The 14,967-nt window shown below is 25.9% G+C and overlaps 2 protein-coding genes across 2 annotated transcripts; one reads left to right on the top strand and one right to left on the bottom strand.

The window, feature by feature from the left end:
• The first annotated feature begins 187 nt into the window (after positions 1–187).
• LOC126905883 (asparagine synthetase domain-containing protein 1) lies at positions 188–2,835 on the top strand. The gene is made up of 7 exons (XM_050686001.1): positions 188–360; positions 449–649; positions 727–1,021; positions 1,084–1,580; positions 1,641–1,805; positions 2,068–2,309; positions 2,656–2,835. Exons 1-7 carry the CDS (start codon positions 310–312, stop codon positions 2,828–2,830), a joined length of 1,626 nt encoding a protein of 541 aa, XP_050541958.1. The 5' UTR covers positions 188–309; the 3' UTR covers positions 2,831–2,835.
• A 112-nt stretch (positions 2,836–2,947) lies between these two features.
• LOC126905891 (spermatogenesis-associated protein 22-like) lies at positions 2,948–7,058 on the bottom strand. The gene is made up of 4 exons (XM_050686012.1): positions 7,041–7,058; positions 5,154–5,265; positions 3,990–4,134; positions 2,948–3,086 (listed from the first exon to the last, which is right to left on the bottom strand). The coding sequence occupies exons 2-4, from the start codon at positions 5,245–5,247 to the stop codon at positions 2,948–2,950; spliced, it is 378 nt and encodes a 125-aa protein (XP_050541969.1). The 5' UTR covers positions 5,248–5,265; positions 7,041–7,058.
• Between the last annotated feature and the right edge of the window lie 7,909 nt (positions 7,059–14,967).

The raw sequence follows: 14,967 nt of genomic DNA, 5'->3' as shown, positions 1-14,967 counted from the left end.
CTGTGCAAAAAGAAAAAATCGGTGACACAAAATTTATTTTGATTCGCCTCGACTTTTATTCGGAACCCTACACCTAAATTTTTTCAAAGTTACGTGTTTTATCACGTGAAGCAATTTTTTATCACTAAAAACCCTTGCCGCCTAGAAAATTATCAGATAAACAACGTGCCACTTGTTTAATCTAGAAATATGTACTTATAAATAATATACTTTTATTTTTTTTTTTTTTTGAAATATCCAAAGGAAATCTAGATGCTCTTTATAAAACCATTAAACATTTTTAAGTCTAACATTATCTAATTAATCACAATGTGTGGAATATTTTGTTCTGTCTCTAAAGGATCAAAGGCTTGTAGCGAAGTAATTAAAAATACACTAAAAACTATTATTTAAAAGAATAGTTAAAAAATTAAAATATTTGCATTTTTATATTTAATTTGCAACATAGTATAATAATTGTCGGCCAGCACTACAAAAAAGAGGACCTGACATTAATTCACTTCATGAAACTATTATTAATGGATACATAACACAATTCTCTGGTAATACATTATGGATTCAAGGAGAATTTCCAACTAAACAACCATTTATAGATGTTAATGGCAACATTCTTTTATGGAATGGTGACGTTTACAAATGGAAATTACCAGTAAGTTGTTGAGTTCATGAGAGAAATTTAAAATTATAGTCGTACACTTTTTTTTATATATCCTTTGCTTTATTTAGATGAATACCTGTATAAAAGATAGTGATACAAAAATTATATCTGATTTTTTGAGTAATGGAGGTAACTTTGAATTACTTATCTCTTCTATTCAAGGACCTTACTCAATTATATATTATGACAATAGTCAAAAAATATTATGGGCTGGCAGAGATCCAATAGGTCGAATCAGTTTATTGTGGAACTTAGAAAAAGAAAAAATTATTATCACTTCTGTTGGATGTAAAGATGTAGAAAATTTAGAAGAAGTTCCAGCTATTGGCTTGTTTAAATTTGATTTAAAATCAAATAATCTTAGTATATAAGTCTTAATATGATTATTGATTTTCAGTAATTATAAAAGAGCTATTTTATTTCAGAACCTCAACTTTTAAAATGGACCCATTCAACTTTAGAATGTGAATTTAGTATTACTAATGAATTGGAATACTTTAAACCTGTTAATTCTCAGAAAACTATTCTAGAAAATTCTATATTATATAAAACCACTCATTTGAATATGTCCGACTTGTTGTTAGACCCTGGGTATAATTTAAATGTCAGTAAATTAATCCATTTCTTATCACAATCAATTGAAAAAAGAAGCACTATAATTCCAAAAGCGTGTAAACTATGTAATTTTAAATGTGATCATGCCAAAGTAGCTATTTTATTTTCGGGTGGTATAGATTCAACAGTATTAGCTTTTTTGGCATCAAAATATGTTGAACCAGATGAACCTATCGATTTGTTAAATGTTTCATTTGAAAAACTATCAGATTTAAATAACTATAATGGTCCTGACAGACAAACATGTTATGATACATTAGAAGAATTAAAAATACTTTGTCCTAAACGGTGTTGGAATCTAGTTGAAGTATTATTTAATGTATTTTTTTTAATTTAAATTATTGCTTACAGACATTTTTTGGTTTAGATTAATGTTCCATTCAATGATCTGAAACAAAAACGTTTAGATGTAATCAGACATCTTATTTATCCACTGAAAACAGTATTAGATGACAGCCTTGGTTGTTCTCTATGGTTTGCATCACAAGGAATTGGAATCTGTAATGGAAAATCATATAAAACACCCGCCCGCGTATAAATTCATATTTTAAATTCTCTATATTCAAAAAAGTTTTCATCTTGAAAATTTTTATATAGTATTTTCCTTAAAAATACACTAACATTAGCCAAAAGAAATGCTTTTTTACTTTAATACTTCTCCTTTTTATACTCATTTATAATTGTCATATGCACATTTTATACCCCATTATTTAAATTTTTCTAAATATCATTATAATATTATTTCCAAGTTGTTTTTATCATTTTGATTGTCATAATAAATAATATTTCTGCAGGTACTATTATCTGGAATGGGAGCAGATGAACTTTTAGGAGGTTATACCAGATATCGAAGAATCCTTCAAAGACAAGGTTGGGAAAAATTAGGTGAAGAATTTAATAATGATTTTTTTAAATTACCGTCTCGTAATCTTGGTCGTGATAATCGTGTATGTTGTGACCATGGTAGACAATTACGATTACCATTTTTAGATGAAGACTTGGTTGAATTTGTCAGAGATCTAATGCCATGGGAAAGGTATTTGATAATAAAAGTGTATAAATTAAAATATTGAATAAATTAGCAAACCAAACAAAATTTTGAGAACATTTTCTTGCATAAATTATTTAATGTACATCAAAATATATTTTTTTAATATCAAAATTGTAAAAATGTTTCAAATTAGTACTGTACCAAATTTTATAGCTATTGATTTATTTAGACTGCTAAATACACACTAAAATCAGTAAAAGTTTTTCATGTCACATAATTGCTACATTTAACATTAATAATAGAAATGATCATAAATTCTTTGTATTACCTTTTTTTATACTTTGTATTTTGAACTTAATTTAAAGTATTAAATAAATAATTATTATTTTAGGTGTTGGCCTAAAGAACCTTACTCTAATAGTTTTGGAGAAAAATTATTATTAAGACTAGCAGCTTATAAAATTGGACTTATTAAAACAGCATTTTTAACTAAAAGAGCAATGCAATTTGGTTCAAGAATTGCAAATAAAAAAGAGAATGGTAATGATTTAAGTGATAGATTGTAAATTAAACTAGTAACTTCTCTTATTTCATGATATATATACATTAATCATAATTAAAATTATCAAAATTAATTAACAAGTACTTTAAATATTTTCAACCAATACACAATATTAATTATATTATTGAATTTGTAACATTTCCTTCACTGACCATTGACTTACTGCAGATGCTCTTTGAAAAACATGTTGATCAGACCAATTTAGTTCCTTTACTGTAAATACTTGAAGTTTATTCTTTCCTATTGCTTTACCAGTGCACCTAAATATTAATTGAATTAATAATAAAATATATATTAATTAACACAATTATAATAGTCAATATCTCAACAAGACATTTATATACCAACATTTTATTGTTTAAATAATTTTATAAATAAAATTTTTAGTGAAGTCACATATATTAATTAATAAATAAAGCACAAGATGCCTCTTAATTTTCTGAAGACCCAAAATATTATCGTGCTAACTCAAGATCTTATTAGGTTATTGTGTTGTAGCACAGTGGGCTAGAGACCATTGTACCTATGGCAAAATGCAGTCGTGCAGCTAGCTGAGTACTGAAAAATTAATTATTATTAACTTTTAAATCAGTTATTTTGAATTCATTTTTAATATAGTTTTCGATTAATGCAGATATTACAGGACCCATTGCAGGAATGTTTTTGTAGAGCCCTTAACAGTTTTTGTAGTAAAAATGACTTTATTTTAATTTAAGTTTGTGGAATTTTAGCGAATGACAATAGTTATATTGTATTTTCTCGAGCTTTGTTTTAATATCACTTGGAAGTCTTGGAACAAAAACTTATAATCAATCATATTCCTTCACATTTGTTTATATATTGTATAAACATATATATTGTATATATATGTTTATATATATTTATAATTATAGATTTATTATGTATTTTATATAATTATATTATACTATAAGAATCTTTAAGCTTAACAATTTTATAAAGACATACAAAATATTATAATCAATAAAAATAAATGTTTTTTTTTTTAATGTAAAAAATATTTTATTGATTTCAGGTTTTAATTTTTATTTAAATTGTTCTAACTTTGAAAAATTATAGTTTATTATTTAAAAATACATTTTTTCATTCCTTCCAACATTAAAAAATAATTCCATACCATAAATTATTTTCATGTTTAAACTTACAAAACTAAAGTTCCATCAGCAATACATGGTAATCTTCTATCTATTTCATAAAATATACAAATAATTGCACATTTGTGGCGCTTTCCACGCAAAGAAATCATCTTCTCACAATCAATTTTTCCTGTTCTAATAGAACCTATAACACCTATATTTAAAATATATAGAAATAATTTTTAATTTTAGTATAAAATATTAATATTATATTAAAATGCATAAAAATTCTTAAAATGACATAGTTGTAAAAAAATTTAATTTTAATTAATTGATAGAGTTTTTCAAATAGAATTTTTTTTATATTATATAAATTAATTGTTAACAATAAACTTGCTTTGTTTTATAAATTGGTTATTTTTTTTTTAATACTAAGTTTTCCAAAAAGTAAAGTTATAAAGGCTCTATAGGCTAAAGGATAATTTTTTTTATAAAGATTTTGTGACTATCATTTAGAGGAAAATTCATTAACAAAACAAGTGGTTTAGTAAACCTATTTTATGTAAAATGCCAATACGATTTCATTTACTATTAAAAAAGTCTAGTCATTTCCACCACCTCGAGCTAGAATGCAGTTATTTTTTCTTTCATTTATGTATACAATATCCATCAAATATATTTTTAACTCACTTAAATGATAGATTAGGTAAATTTGTTATCAAGTGGATAAAAATGTTTTTGGGCAGACATTCATGTCCAAAGTAGTGTACACTCCGAACATGTTGCATGATTTCATAAAATTTAATTGACAATCTCTTATAGTATTTTAGACATGAATATTTGTCTGGCTTTTGCAAAATATAATTAATATTAAATCAATTTTAAATCCTAAATATATTTAGGTAATATAAAGGAATAAGCTATCCTCATAGAACCTTCTTTACTTTTGCTACAAGTAAGAAATTAATTTCTCATTGGAACCTAATTTTAAAACATAACAATTTGGAATACTTTTTTTTGCTTTTCCCTTCCCACAAAATAATTTCCATCTGTGTCATTGAAAAGGAAACTATGATGTTAATGGAACTTAAACTTATCAAATAAAGAATCAACTATGTTGATATCATATAAGTCTTATATGATAAAAAATATAACAACTATGATGAAAGAATTAACTATTGTATTACATTAATAATAATATTTATAGCTATTAAAACAATATTTTAGCCTCACCATATACTTGGTACATAATTTCTGTTCTTGGAACAATTGACAGCATTTTACTCCATTGTAAAATTTGATCAACACTACCAATTATAAGTTTCATTCCTAAATTTTTATGTTTCTAAACCACAAAATTTTATTATTGAATATTTTACTACTATTACATTATGACTATTACTCAGAAAAAAAATCCATAATAAAAAGAGATACAGATAAGTAAATAAAAATTTAGACAATTAAAATACAATATATTAGACAAAGAATAATCAATAAATAATACCTAGAAATAATCATCGCATTTTTCTCTTTTAAAAATATTCTAAAAATTAGATACGTATATATAGCACCTACATAATTACATTAAAACTAAAAAATTAGTTATTTAATGAATTTGTTTGTATCAAAATTTAAAAATATTCTCCTATAAAGAAAATTTAGTTGTTAATTATGGAATATTAAACTAGAAACGTTGTAAAAAGAAAAATAATTTAGAAATTATTATTTAGATTTTTCTTGTTTTAAATTGCTGCAGACTGATCCATAGAATATACTAAATTAAAGTAATCTATTCTATCTCACAGAATATTTCAAGGAATTTTACCTGTGTAACATTTTTTTCCATTGAAAATTTATACTTTAAAAAAATTGACAGATAAAAAGAAAATCTTCATATAAATGAATTTTTAAATAAGCAACATAAAATTTGATTTCGCTCAATGAACATTTTCTTAATAAATTTTATATTGCTTCATTTATAAGTTAAAATATTCTCTGGCATATTTTTAAAAAAATTACTTTCTCTGGTGTTTCACAGCTGGTAGAAGATAATTCCCGCTTTTTAAATATGAAATTCACTGATGTATTTATGTAAAATAAAATTACGTATCAAAGTTTAAAACAAAAAACATTTATAAATATGTTATTTTAAATGTACTTATATTTAGTTTTACTTTACTATACCCCTTAACATATACAGGGATATGATAAAATTAGAAGTACAAAATAACTAGTTGAATATTTTTTAATTTATCAGTAGTTGATCTACGATAAAATTATTTAAGAAAACTACGCGAAATGATAATTTAGATGTTTTTGTACGTTTTGACCTTTTATTATAAATTAATACTCTGGGCGAACTTACGATTTATTCAAAAGAGATAAACGTTAGTAAAATTTTACTATTCCTCGATTTTTATTGTTAACAACAATCACGAATGTTCTCAAGTATATTGTTTGTTGAACTAGTATCTAAATAAACTCTTGCAGTTGTATATTATTGTTACTTAATTGGTTTGAGATACTATTTGAATAAAAATGGCTAAAATTATAATTCGAGTTCAAACTCATTATAATATGCAATAAATCGTATAAACGAAGGACACTATTCACAAAAAGGTATCTCTGTACGGAAAAAAAGCCAGTAGTAAATAAGTTATAAAAATTAAATCCATTGTAAAATATCCACGTCAAAAAGGTCATAACAAAAAAAAGTCAATTTAAATTTCATAAACTTATGTAAATGGAACTTTTAGAAAAATCAGAGGAGGTACTAAACTAAAAATAAAAATGTTACATTAGCGAATTCTAATAAAACTAATATTCAGACAGTAAGGTGGTATTGTGGCTTTTAAAAACTTAAAAGATATAATCACCCAACAAATTGAGAATTGATAAAAAAATAAGGTTTGAAATTGAAATTGATCAAACAAAAACGGCACAAATAGAAATCAAAAACCCGTTTCAAAAAAATAAAAAATTGTCCAATATGCCAAAATAAAGTCTATAAGCTAGACGTTAACTTCACATACGAGAATATGAAATTAGCTAATTTTTTACAAGCAATGCTTATTATTCATTATTTTATTTGTGTTTATAACAACTAATTTGTATAATTACATATCGGCTGTTGTTGTCCTTTTTCTCCCAGGATTCTCACATAGCAATACTGAACTTTTTTAAGTAAATTAATATGAGTTTACGATTACAAAAATTATTTCACTCATTTTGAATTAAAGCTCTAATCTGATATAGGTTAACAGTTGTTAGACGTTTCGGGAAATTTAAAAAAATTTCGTTAAAAAAATTGGTGATCGTCACACTTAAACTCTTTCTATACTTAAGTTTTTCATTCGAATTTCATAAAAATAAAACCAAAAGTAAGCATATTGTCTCTTTTATGTGTTATTAAAGTTTTATTAGGGTCAGTATTTTTTGAAGTTATAGCAGTTTAAAATTTAGAATAAAAATTCATCTCTATTCCATCCGCCATCCCTATCTCCGATGACAAACTAACCACCCGCCCTGGAGTATCAATGGTTAAGAAACCTCCTCCTTTGGGAGAGGCCGCTAAAGCCCTTAATGGACTTATTAATCATTAAAAAATATATAATAATATTAATGTTTGTATTCTTCTTAAATGTCTTCAAAGAAAAAAAATTTTTGTGTTTAAATCGGTGATGTTGTATGATACTTCATTGAACTATCTACGTACAGTTTATCCAATGTGTCATCCAAAAATCCATGTTGTCCTGTTTCTAATATCCGGTAAGTATTTATGCCAAACAATGTGGGTCCATGAAGTCCGATCCCTCCCAATAGAAGAGCATCATGAAATTTTAATCTTTTTGAACTACTTTTCATGACATAACATTTCAACTAAATAATATTTAGTTGAAATTTTATATAGCTGCTAATAGATTTTTTTGAAATTGTGTCTTTCATAATCTATACATAGCCATTGTATTTTGTTTGGTCATCACGCTGTATCAAAAATTACTTAGTGAAGTGCTTCATTATCGACAGCGCAGGTCCTCCAAGATGTCTGTGGTTGACCGAGCCAACCGACATTGCCCTTGTCCGCAACCATTTATTCATCCGAGCCAATAAATTGGCGACTGCTTAATTCGCGGCTATGTTGCAGATCTACAGAACGTTCCCCTTTCGCAGCCTTGGGGACGCATCCGATGATTGGGCAGCCACGGGAAAAACTCAACAGTAAACTTATCTTAAAAAGCAAAACAATATATTTTATTATCATGTTGTTGAGTAATAACTCTGAAAATGAACTTTTAAATACCTGAATTTGTAGATTCATGATACCATTCTTTTTTAATTATAATTAAATCCTTTTCATGATCTTTTTGTATTACTAACATATAGGTAATATGATATTACATCGTAAATGGAATTTGTGAACTACATTAGTACTTATTTAATTATCTGCTTTGTTAAAAATTACTTCAAATTGTCACAATTCAGTAATATAAATTTTAGTTAATAATACAGTTGTATTCATTCACTAGTCATATTACCCAATCTAAATTTAATGCTAATCCAATCTTAATTTTATTCACTTAATTAAAAATATTTTCCCAAAAACTATAAACCACTTACATTTAATGATTTGTTAAAAGAAGTTAATTATTGACATACTATTAAAATTTAAAATTATTTTTCAGTTACTTGTTAATAATTTAAAGTTAATTTATATAATAGGCCCAAACGTTATCATTTAAGTTTTTAATATTTAATTATTCTCAAATCAATAAACTTTTTAACAAGAACTATCAGCAGAGATATGTATAGGGAAAAGAATTGGGGTGAAAGTGACCAAGGCGTTTCTCGCACATGACTAAAAAAAATTGTTATTTTAAACAATACTTATATTTTTAACGTATTTTTTCTTTTTTTACCGATGGTGTAAAATTTCTAAATACATCTTTGCCAGTTAGTCATAAACATGTTTTTATTCAATTTTTGATAGTGAATATACTGCATGAGAGAATGCCACTCATTGGTCAAATAGTAAGATAGAAATCTGCCATCTTATCCACTATTTAATCAGTTGTAGTGATGGGGAAAAAGTAACAGTATATATAGTAATAGTGATTTATAACAGTTACTGCTCGAAAAGCAATAACAATCTGTTACTTGGAAGAAATAGTAACAGTTAATGTTGTTTTGTGTTTTACACAAGGTGGATTAATTTAATTGTAAATTCTCCAATTTTCCATTGAGCTCTATGCTTATTATAACGGTAAGTTATTTCCCAATGAAATGCTCTAGGTAACTAATATCAAACGTCTTGAGTAGAATATAGATGGACCAGTATAACAGCACAACGTATTTGATTTATTGCTCGGTAATGACTAAATATATATATAGTTACAACAAAACACTGCAGTATGGTTGGGTTTATACATTTTAAAGGTGATAAACCGAACAAGACTGCCGGACGATAGTGCAATCGCAATGAACTATTTTAACTTCAGTACTCTTATTTATTATTTTATTATTTCCATGTGTATATCTTTAGTACTCATGTGGCATGATTAATTTTTACTTTTTTATTTATTTACTTTGTGAAAAATAAATACAAATTTTACAATTTGCACAGCTATATTTAATACATATGTATCGATTAAGAATAAGACACTCATTTTCTTGGAATCTATTGAGAATATTTAATTTTTGTTAAAGAAATAATAGTATTATTGTAATGTTTTTTTAATTAAATATTTTTTCTTTTATGAAAATATAAAATTTTCAATAGTTTCCTACCCACTAGGCCAATCTGACCCCAAAAGTTGAAATAATTTATAAAAATATAAAAAAAAAATTATATTAAAGGGTTGAACAGCATCTCTGTTTCTTTTAAATTTTTTATTGTGTAGGGTAAGACGGAGTAAGTTGATGAATTCAGTATTTATCAAAATCAATCAGTTATAGTAGAACACCCTAGCTAACAAAATTGTCTTACGATACACTGGTTCCTAGACTGTATGATGACAATATTAAATATTAAATCCAACCTACATATTTTATAGGCTTTGCTTTTACTATTGAAATTTGCCTCTATAAATTTATTGTCCCTCAAAGCAACGTTTCTGTATAAAGGATGGATTTAATAGAGGGTTTTAAGAAAATGTTGTCACGAGGCACACATTTTCGTGACCCTCGGAAGTCAATGGAAAAAAATATCAACCTTTTAAACGATTTAATGAACTTCACAAATCATAGATGCAATTAAAGAGGCTAAGCCACCCCTTCACAAATTAGATTAGACATTATGTTAATAATAACATAAACATTTTTTTAGAACTAATAAAGTTAAAAATATTGAGATGGGGGTTATGTTTTTACTATTACTTTCTCCCCATATATTATTTACGACTTTGTGCAAGCACTTTAAATTTACAGAGGGCTACTTAAAATTGTTTATGCATTCCAATCTTCTGATTACAGCTTACTTATTACTTACAGCTTAAAAAAAAATAACTTTTGAAGTTGTGAACTTAATAAGTATATAAAACTGTTAACATTATATTTTTAAATGTCAAAATATATTTTTAACTTGTTTATTATATAGAAAAAAATTACTGGTTGAAAAAACTTTTGTACCAAAAATTAGGAAATTATTAGTATTTTTATAGTATTGGGAGTAAAAGTAAGCAACTGAAAAAGGGAAATGATAGATTTCGATTATTAGTATACTACAAAAGAGCAGTTGTAAAGGTATAAACGTTTAAATAGCTCATAAAATAGATAACTTAAGTAAATGACTGATCAATAACAATTTTCAGACCAGTACTTCACAACTTATTAACATATTTATACTTAGGAGAATAGAAGTATGCTACGGAAAATGTGTAATGATAAAATCCAATTACTAATATACTACAAAAGAGCACTTATAGAGTGCTAAATTGAAAAACGAATACTAAATTGGCGACAAATTAATTGATTATATTTTATTTGATTTAAAAAACAATGAATATTGAGGTCAGTCGAGCCAAGTAGTATGAGTGACAAATTCAAATAATCCGATGAACAAAATTAAAGTATCATAAATGTATAGTACAATGAATATATTGCATGAGAGAATTTAACTCGGCGGCCAAACAATAATACAGAAAAAATCCTTAGTTACTCAATAGTCACTCAGTTGCATTCTTTCGTGTCCCGCGGTGTACAAATAAGTTTATAAGCAAACTGGCAACGTTGTTTACATAAATCTGTATAAATAAAAGGGACAGTGTTGAACTCGTTCTTATAGCTTACTAATACCATGTTGCCAGTTTATGTACAATATATTGTATATATATATTTCATGAGAGAACGTGACTGGGCGACCAAATGTTAAGATAGAAAAAAAGGATCATAAACTCAATTGTCCCTCAGATACGTTCTTTCGTGTCCCGCGGTGTAGAAGATATTTCTATAATAGTTCTTAAACAAATTGGCAACGTTGATTCCATAAGTCTGTATAATAAAAAGGGACAAAGCGTTTAAATCGTTCTTAATACATATGAATATCGCACGTTGCCAGTTTGCTTATTAACTTATATTAGCTTCGATGCGAAGCTGAGAAGATATTGGTTTTACTAAGATGTGTTTATTTTTTTTTTTTGTCTGTTACCACTTTTTCTCAGCTCTCACCGAACCAATTTCTTTCAATGATACGTCAAAAGATCACAAATTGTATCTAGTCGAAGACATTACCCTCAAAAATTGAAAAAAAATGCCCTCGTTCCCCTTAAATGGGGGAAACCTCCAAAAAAATTACAAATTTAAAAATCGCTAATTTTCGAAATTTTTTCAATTTTTTTTACTAAAAACTGCCGTAACTTTTTTAAAAATAAACATATCAATATAATTCTTTTTTTTATAGATGCATGATGTCATTACCTATCATTTAGTATATTTTTTTTATAAATCTGACTTTTTACCTGCCCACAGGGGGGGATTTAAAATGACAACTTTTTTACAAAAAATTAATTTTTTCAACTTAACTTTTGACAATGTTCCGGAAGGTCTGACACTTTTATATATATCTTAAATTAAAGCTAATGTAATATACTTTATCATGAAAAAAAAAAATTTCGGACTTTATTTTATCTTCATGGTGAAAATGGCTACCGAATGCTATTTTTGTGTGAAAATTTTCGATTTTGTATTTTCCATTTTTAACTTTATTATGCTATAACTTTTTGAAAAATGTATGAATCATTACAATTTTTTTATGAGAAGTAGTATTTATATAGATCTTTCATTCGACATACTGTTTTTTTAAATCGGACCATTTCCCTAAATACAGGGGGGATTCAAAACATAAAAATGCATATAGAAAGTAGAACTTTTTCAACGTAACTTTTGAAAGTGTTCCGGAAGGTCTGACACTTTTATATATATCTTAAATTAAAGCTAATGTAATATACTTTATAATGGTAAAAAAAAATTTCGGACTTTATTTTATCTTCATGGTGAAAACAGACATTAAACTTAATAAAAAAAATACGATTTTTGTAAAAAAATTCTTTTTTATATTTTTAACTTTATAATGCTATAACTTCTCGAAAGATGTATGGATCAATATAATTCTTTTTTTTGTAGATGCATGATGTCTTTACCTATCATTTGGTATATTTTTTTTATAAATCTGACTTTTTACCTGCCTACAGGGGGGGATTCAAAATGACAACTTTTTCACAAAAAATTGACTTTTTCAACTTAAATTTTGAAAGTGTTCCGGAAAGTCTGACACTTTTATATATATCTTAAATTAAAGCTAATGTAATATACTTTATCATGGAAAAAAAAAATTTCGGACTTTATTTTATCTTCAAGGTGAAAATGGCTACCAAATGCTATTATTGTGTGAAAATTCTCAATTTTATTTTTTACATTTTTAACATTATAATGCTATAACTTATTGAAAAGTGTATTGATCAATATAATTTTTTTATGGGAAATACTATTTTCTAATAATCTCTTTTTTATTCTACATACTTTGTCTTAATCAGGATATTAATAAGGAACTAGCAGTTTATGAAGCTTTTGGAATAATCCACCAATTTTTTAAAATTAAACACTATCTAAAGATTTGCATCGAAGCGTTTTTTTTTGATAGTGATTTTAATCACTGTCAGATATCATTATACTTGATCCATCTATACCACGTCACCACTGTGCCGCGACCCCCCTGTGCTGGGTTTTTTTTATTTGAATTTTTCGTTGTTTTTAAAATATCTGATCCTTCTGCTGAAAACGAATGTTTGAATTTGTCGCTCAAATATTCTAAAATTATTGCTATTAATAGAACGTCTATTTGGGTTATTTTCCTATTTGTATGAATCACCTGTAAGTATTCTAAATAAATTGTATTATAAAAAAAAACCCAGCACAGGGGGATCGCGGCACAGTGGTGACGTGGCATAGTTGGATCAAGTATAATGATATCTGACAGTGATTAAAATCACTATCAAAAAAAAACGCTTCGATGAAAATCTTTATNCTTAAAAAAACACTTCGATGCAAATCTTTAGATAATGTTTAATTTTAAAAAATCGGTGAATTATTCCAAAAGCTTCATAAACTGCTAGTTCCTTATTAATATCCTGATTAAGATAAAGTATGTTGAATGAAAAAGGGATTATTAAAAAATATTATTTCCCATAAAAAAATTATATTGGTTAATACACTTTTCAATAAGTTATAGCATTATAATGTTAAAAATGTAAAAAATAAAATTGAGAATTTTCACACAATAATAGCATTTGGTAGCCATTTTCACCTTGAAGATAAAATAAAGTCCGAAATTTTTTTTTTCCATGATAAAGTATATTACATTAGCTTTAATTTAAGATATATATAAAAGTGTCAGACTTTCCGGAACACTTTCAAAATTTAAGTTGAAAAAGTCAATTTTTTGTGAAAAAGTTGTCATTTTGAATCCCCCCCTGTAGGCAGGTAAAAAGTCAGATTTATAAAAAAAATATACCAAATGATAGGTAAAGACATCATGCATCTACAAAAAAAAGAATTATATTGATCCATACATCTTTCAAAAAGTTATAGCATTATAAAGTTAAAAATATAAAAAAGAATTTTTTTACAAAAATCGTATTTTTTTTATTAAGTTTAATGTCTATTTTCACCATGAAGATAAAATAAAGTCCGAAATTTTTTTTTTTCATGATAAAGTATATTACATTAGCTTTAATTTAAGATATATATAAAAGTGTCAGACCTTCCGGAACACTTTCAAAAGTTAAGTTGAAAAAGTTCTACTTTCTATATGCATTTTTATGTTTTGAATCCCCCCTGTATTAAGGGAAATGTTCCGATTTAAAAAAAAAAGTATGTCGAATGAAAGATCTATATAAATACTACTTCTCATAAAAAAACTGTAATGATCCATACATTTTTCAAAAAGTTATAGCATAATAAAGTTAAAAATGTAAAATACAAAATCGAAAATTTTCACACAGAAATAGCACTTGGTAGCCATTTTCACCCTGAAGATAAAATAAAGTCCGAATTTATTTTTTTTTTACATAATAAAGTAGATTATATTAGCTTTAATTTAATATAAATAGAAAAGTGTCAGACTTTCCGAAACACTTTCAAAATTTAAGTTGAAAAAGTTCTACTTTCTATATTCATTTTTATGTTTTGAATCCCCCCTGTATTAAGGGAAATGTTCCGATTTAAAAAAAAAAGTATGTCGAATGAAAGATCTATATAAATACTACTTCTCATAAAAAAACTGTAATGATCCATACATTTTTCAAAAAGTTATAGCATAATAAAGTTAAAAATGTAAAATACAAAATCGAAAATTTTCACACAGAAATAGCACTTGGTAGCCATTTTCACCCTGAAGATAAAATAAAGTCCGAATTTATTTTTTTTCACGATAAAGTATATTATATTAGCTTTAATTTAAGATATATATAAAAGTGTCAGACCTTCCGGAACATTTTCAAAATTTAAGTTCAAAAAATTAATTTTTTGTGAAAAAGTTGTCATTTTAAATCCCCCC

This window comes from Daktulosphaira vitifoliae, unplaced genomic scaffold, assembly GCF_025091365.1.
Source record: "Daktulosphaira vitifoliae isolate Bord-2020 unplaced genomic scaffold, ASM2509136v1 Scaffold_4, whole genome shotgun sequence".
Classification (NCBI taxonomy): Eukaryota; Metazoa; Arthropoda; class Insecta; order Hemiptera; family Phylloxeridae; genus Daktulosphaira; species Daktulosphaira vitifoliae.
The sequence above is the reverse complement of the archived record's forward strand: the minus strand, read 5'-3'. Positions and strand labels throughout refer to the sequence as shown.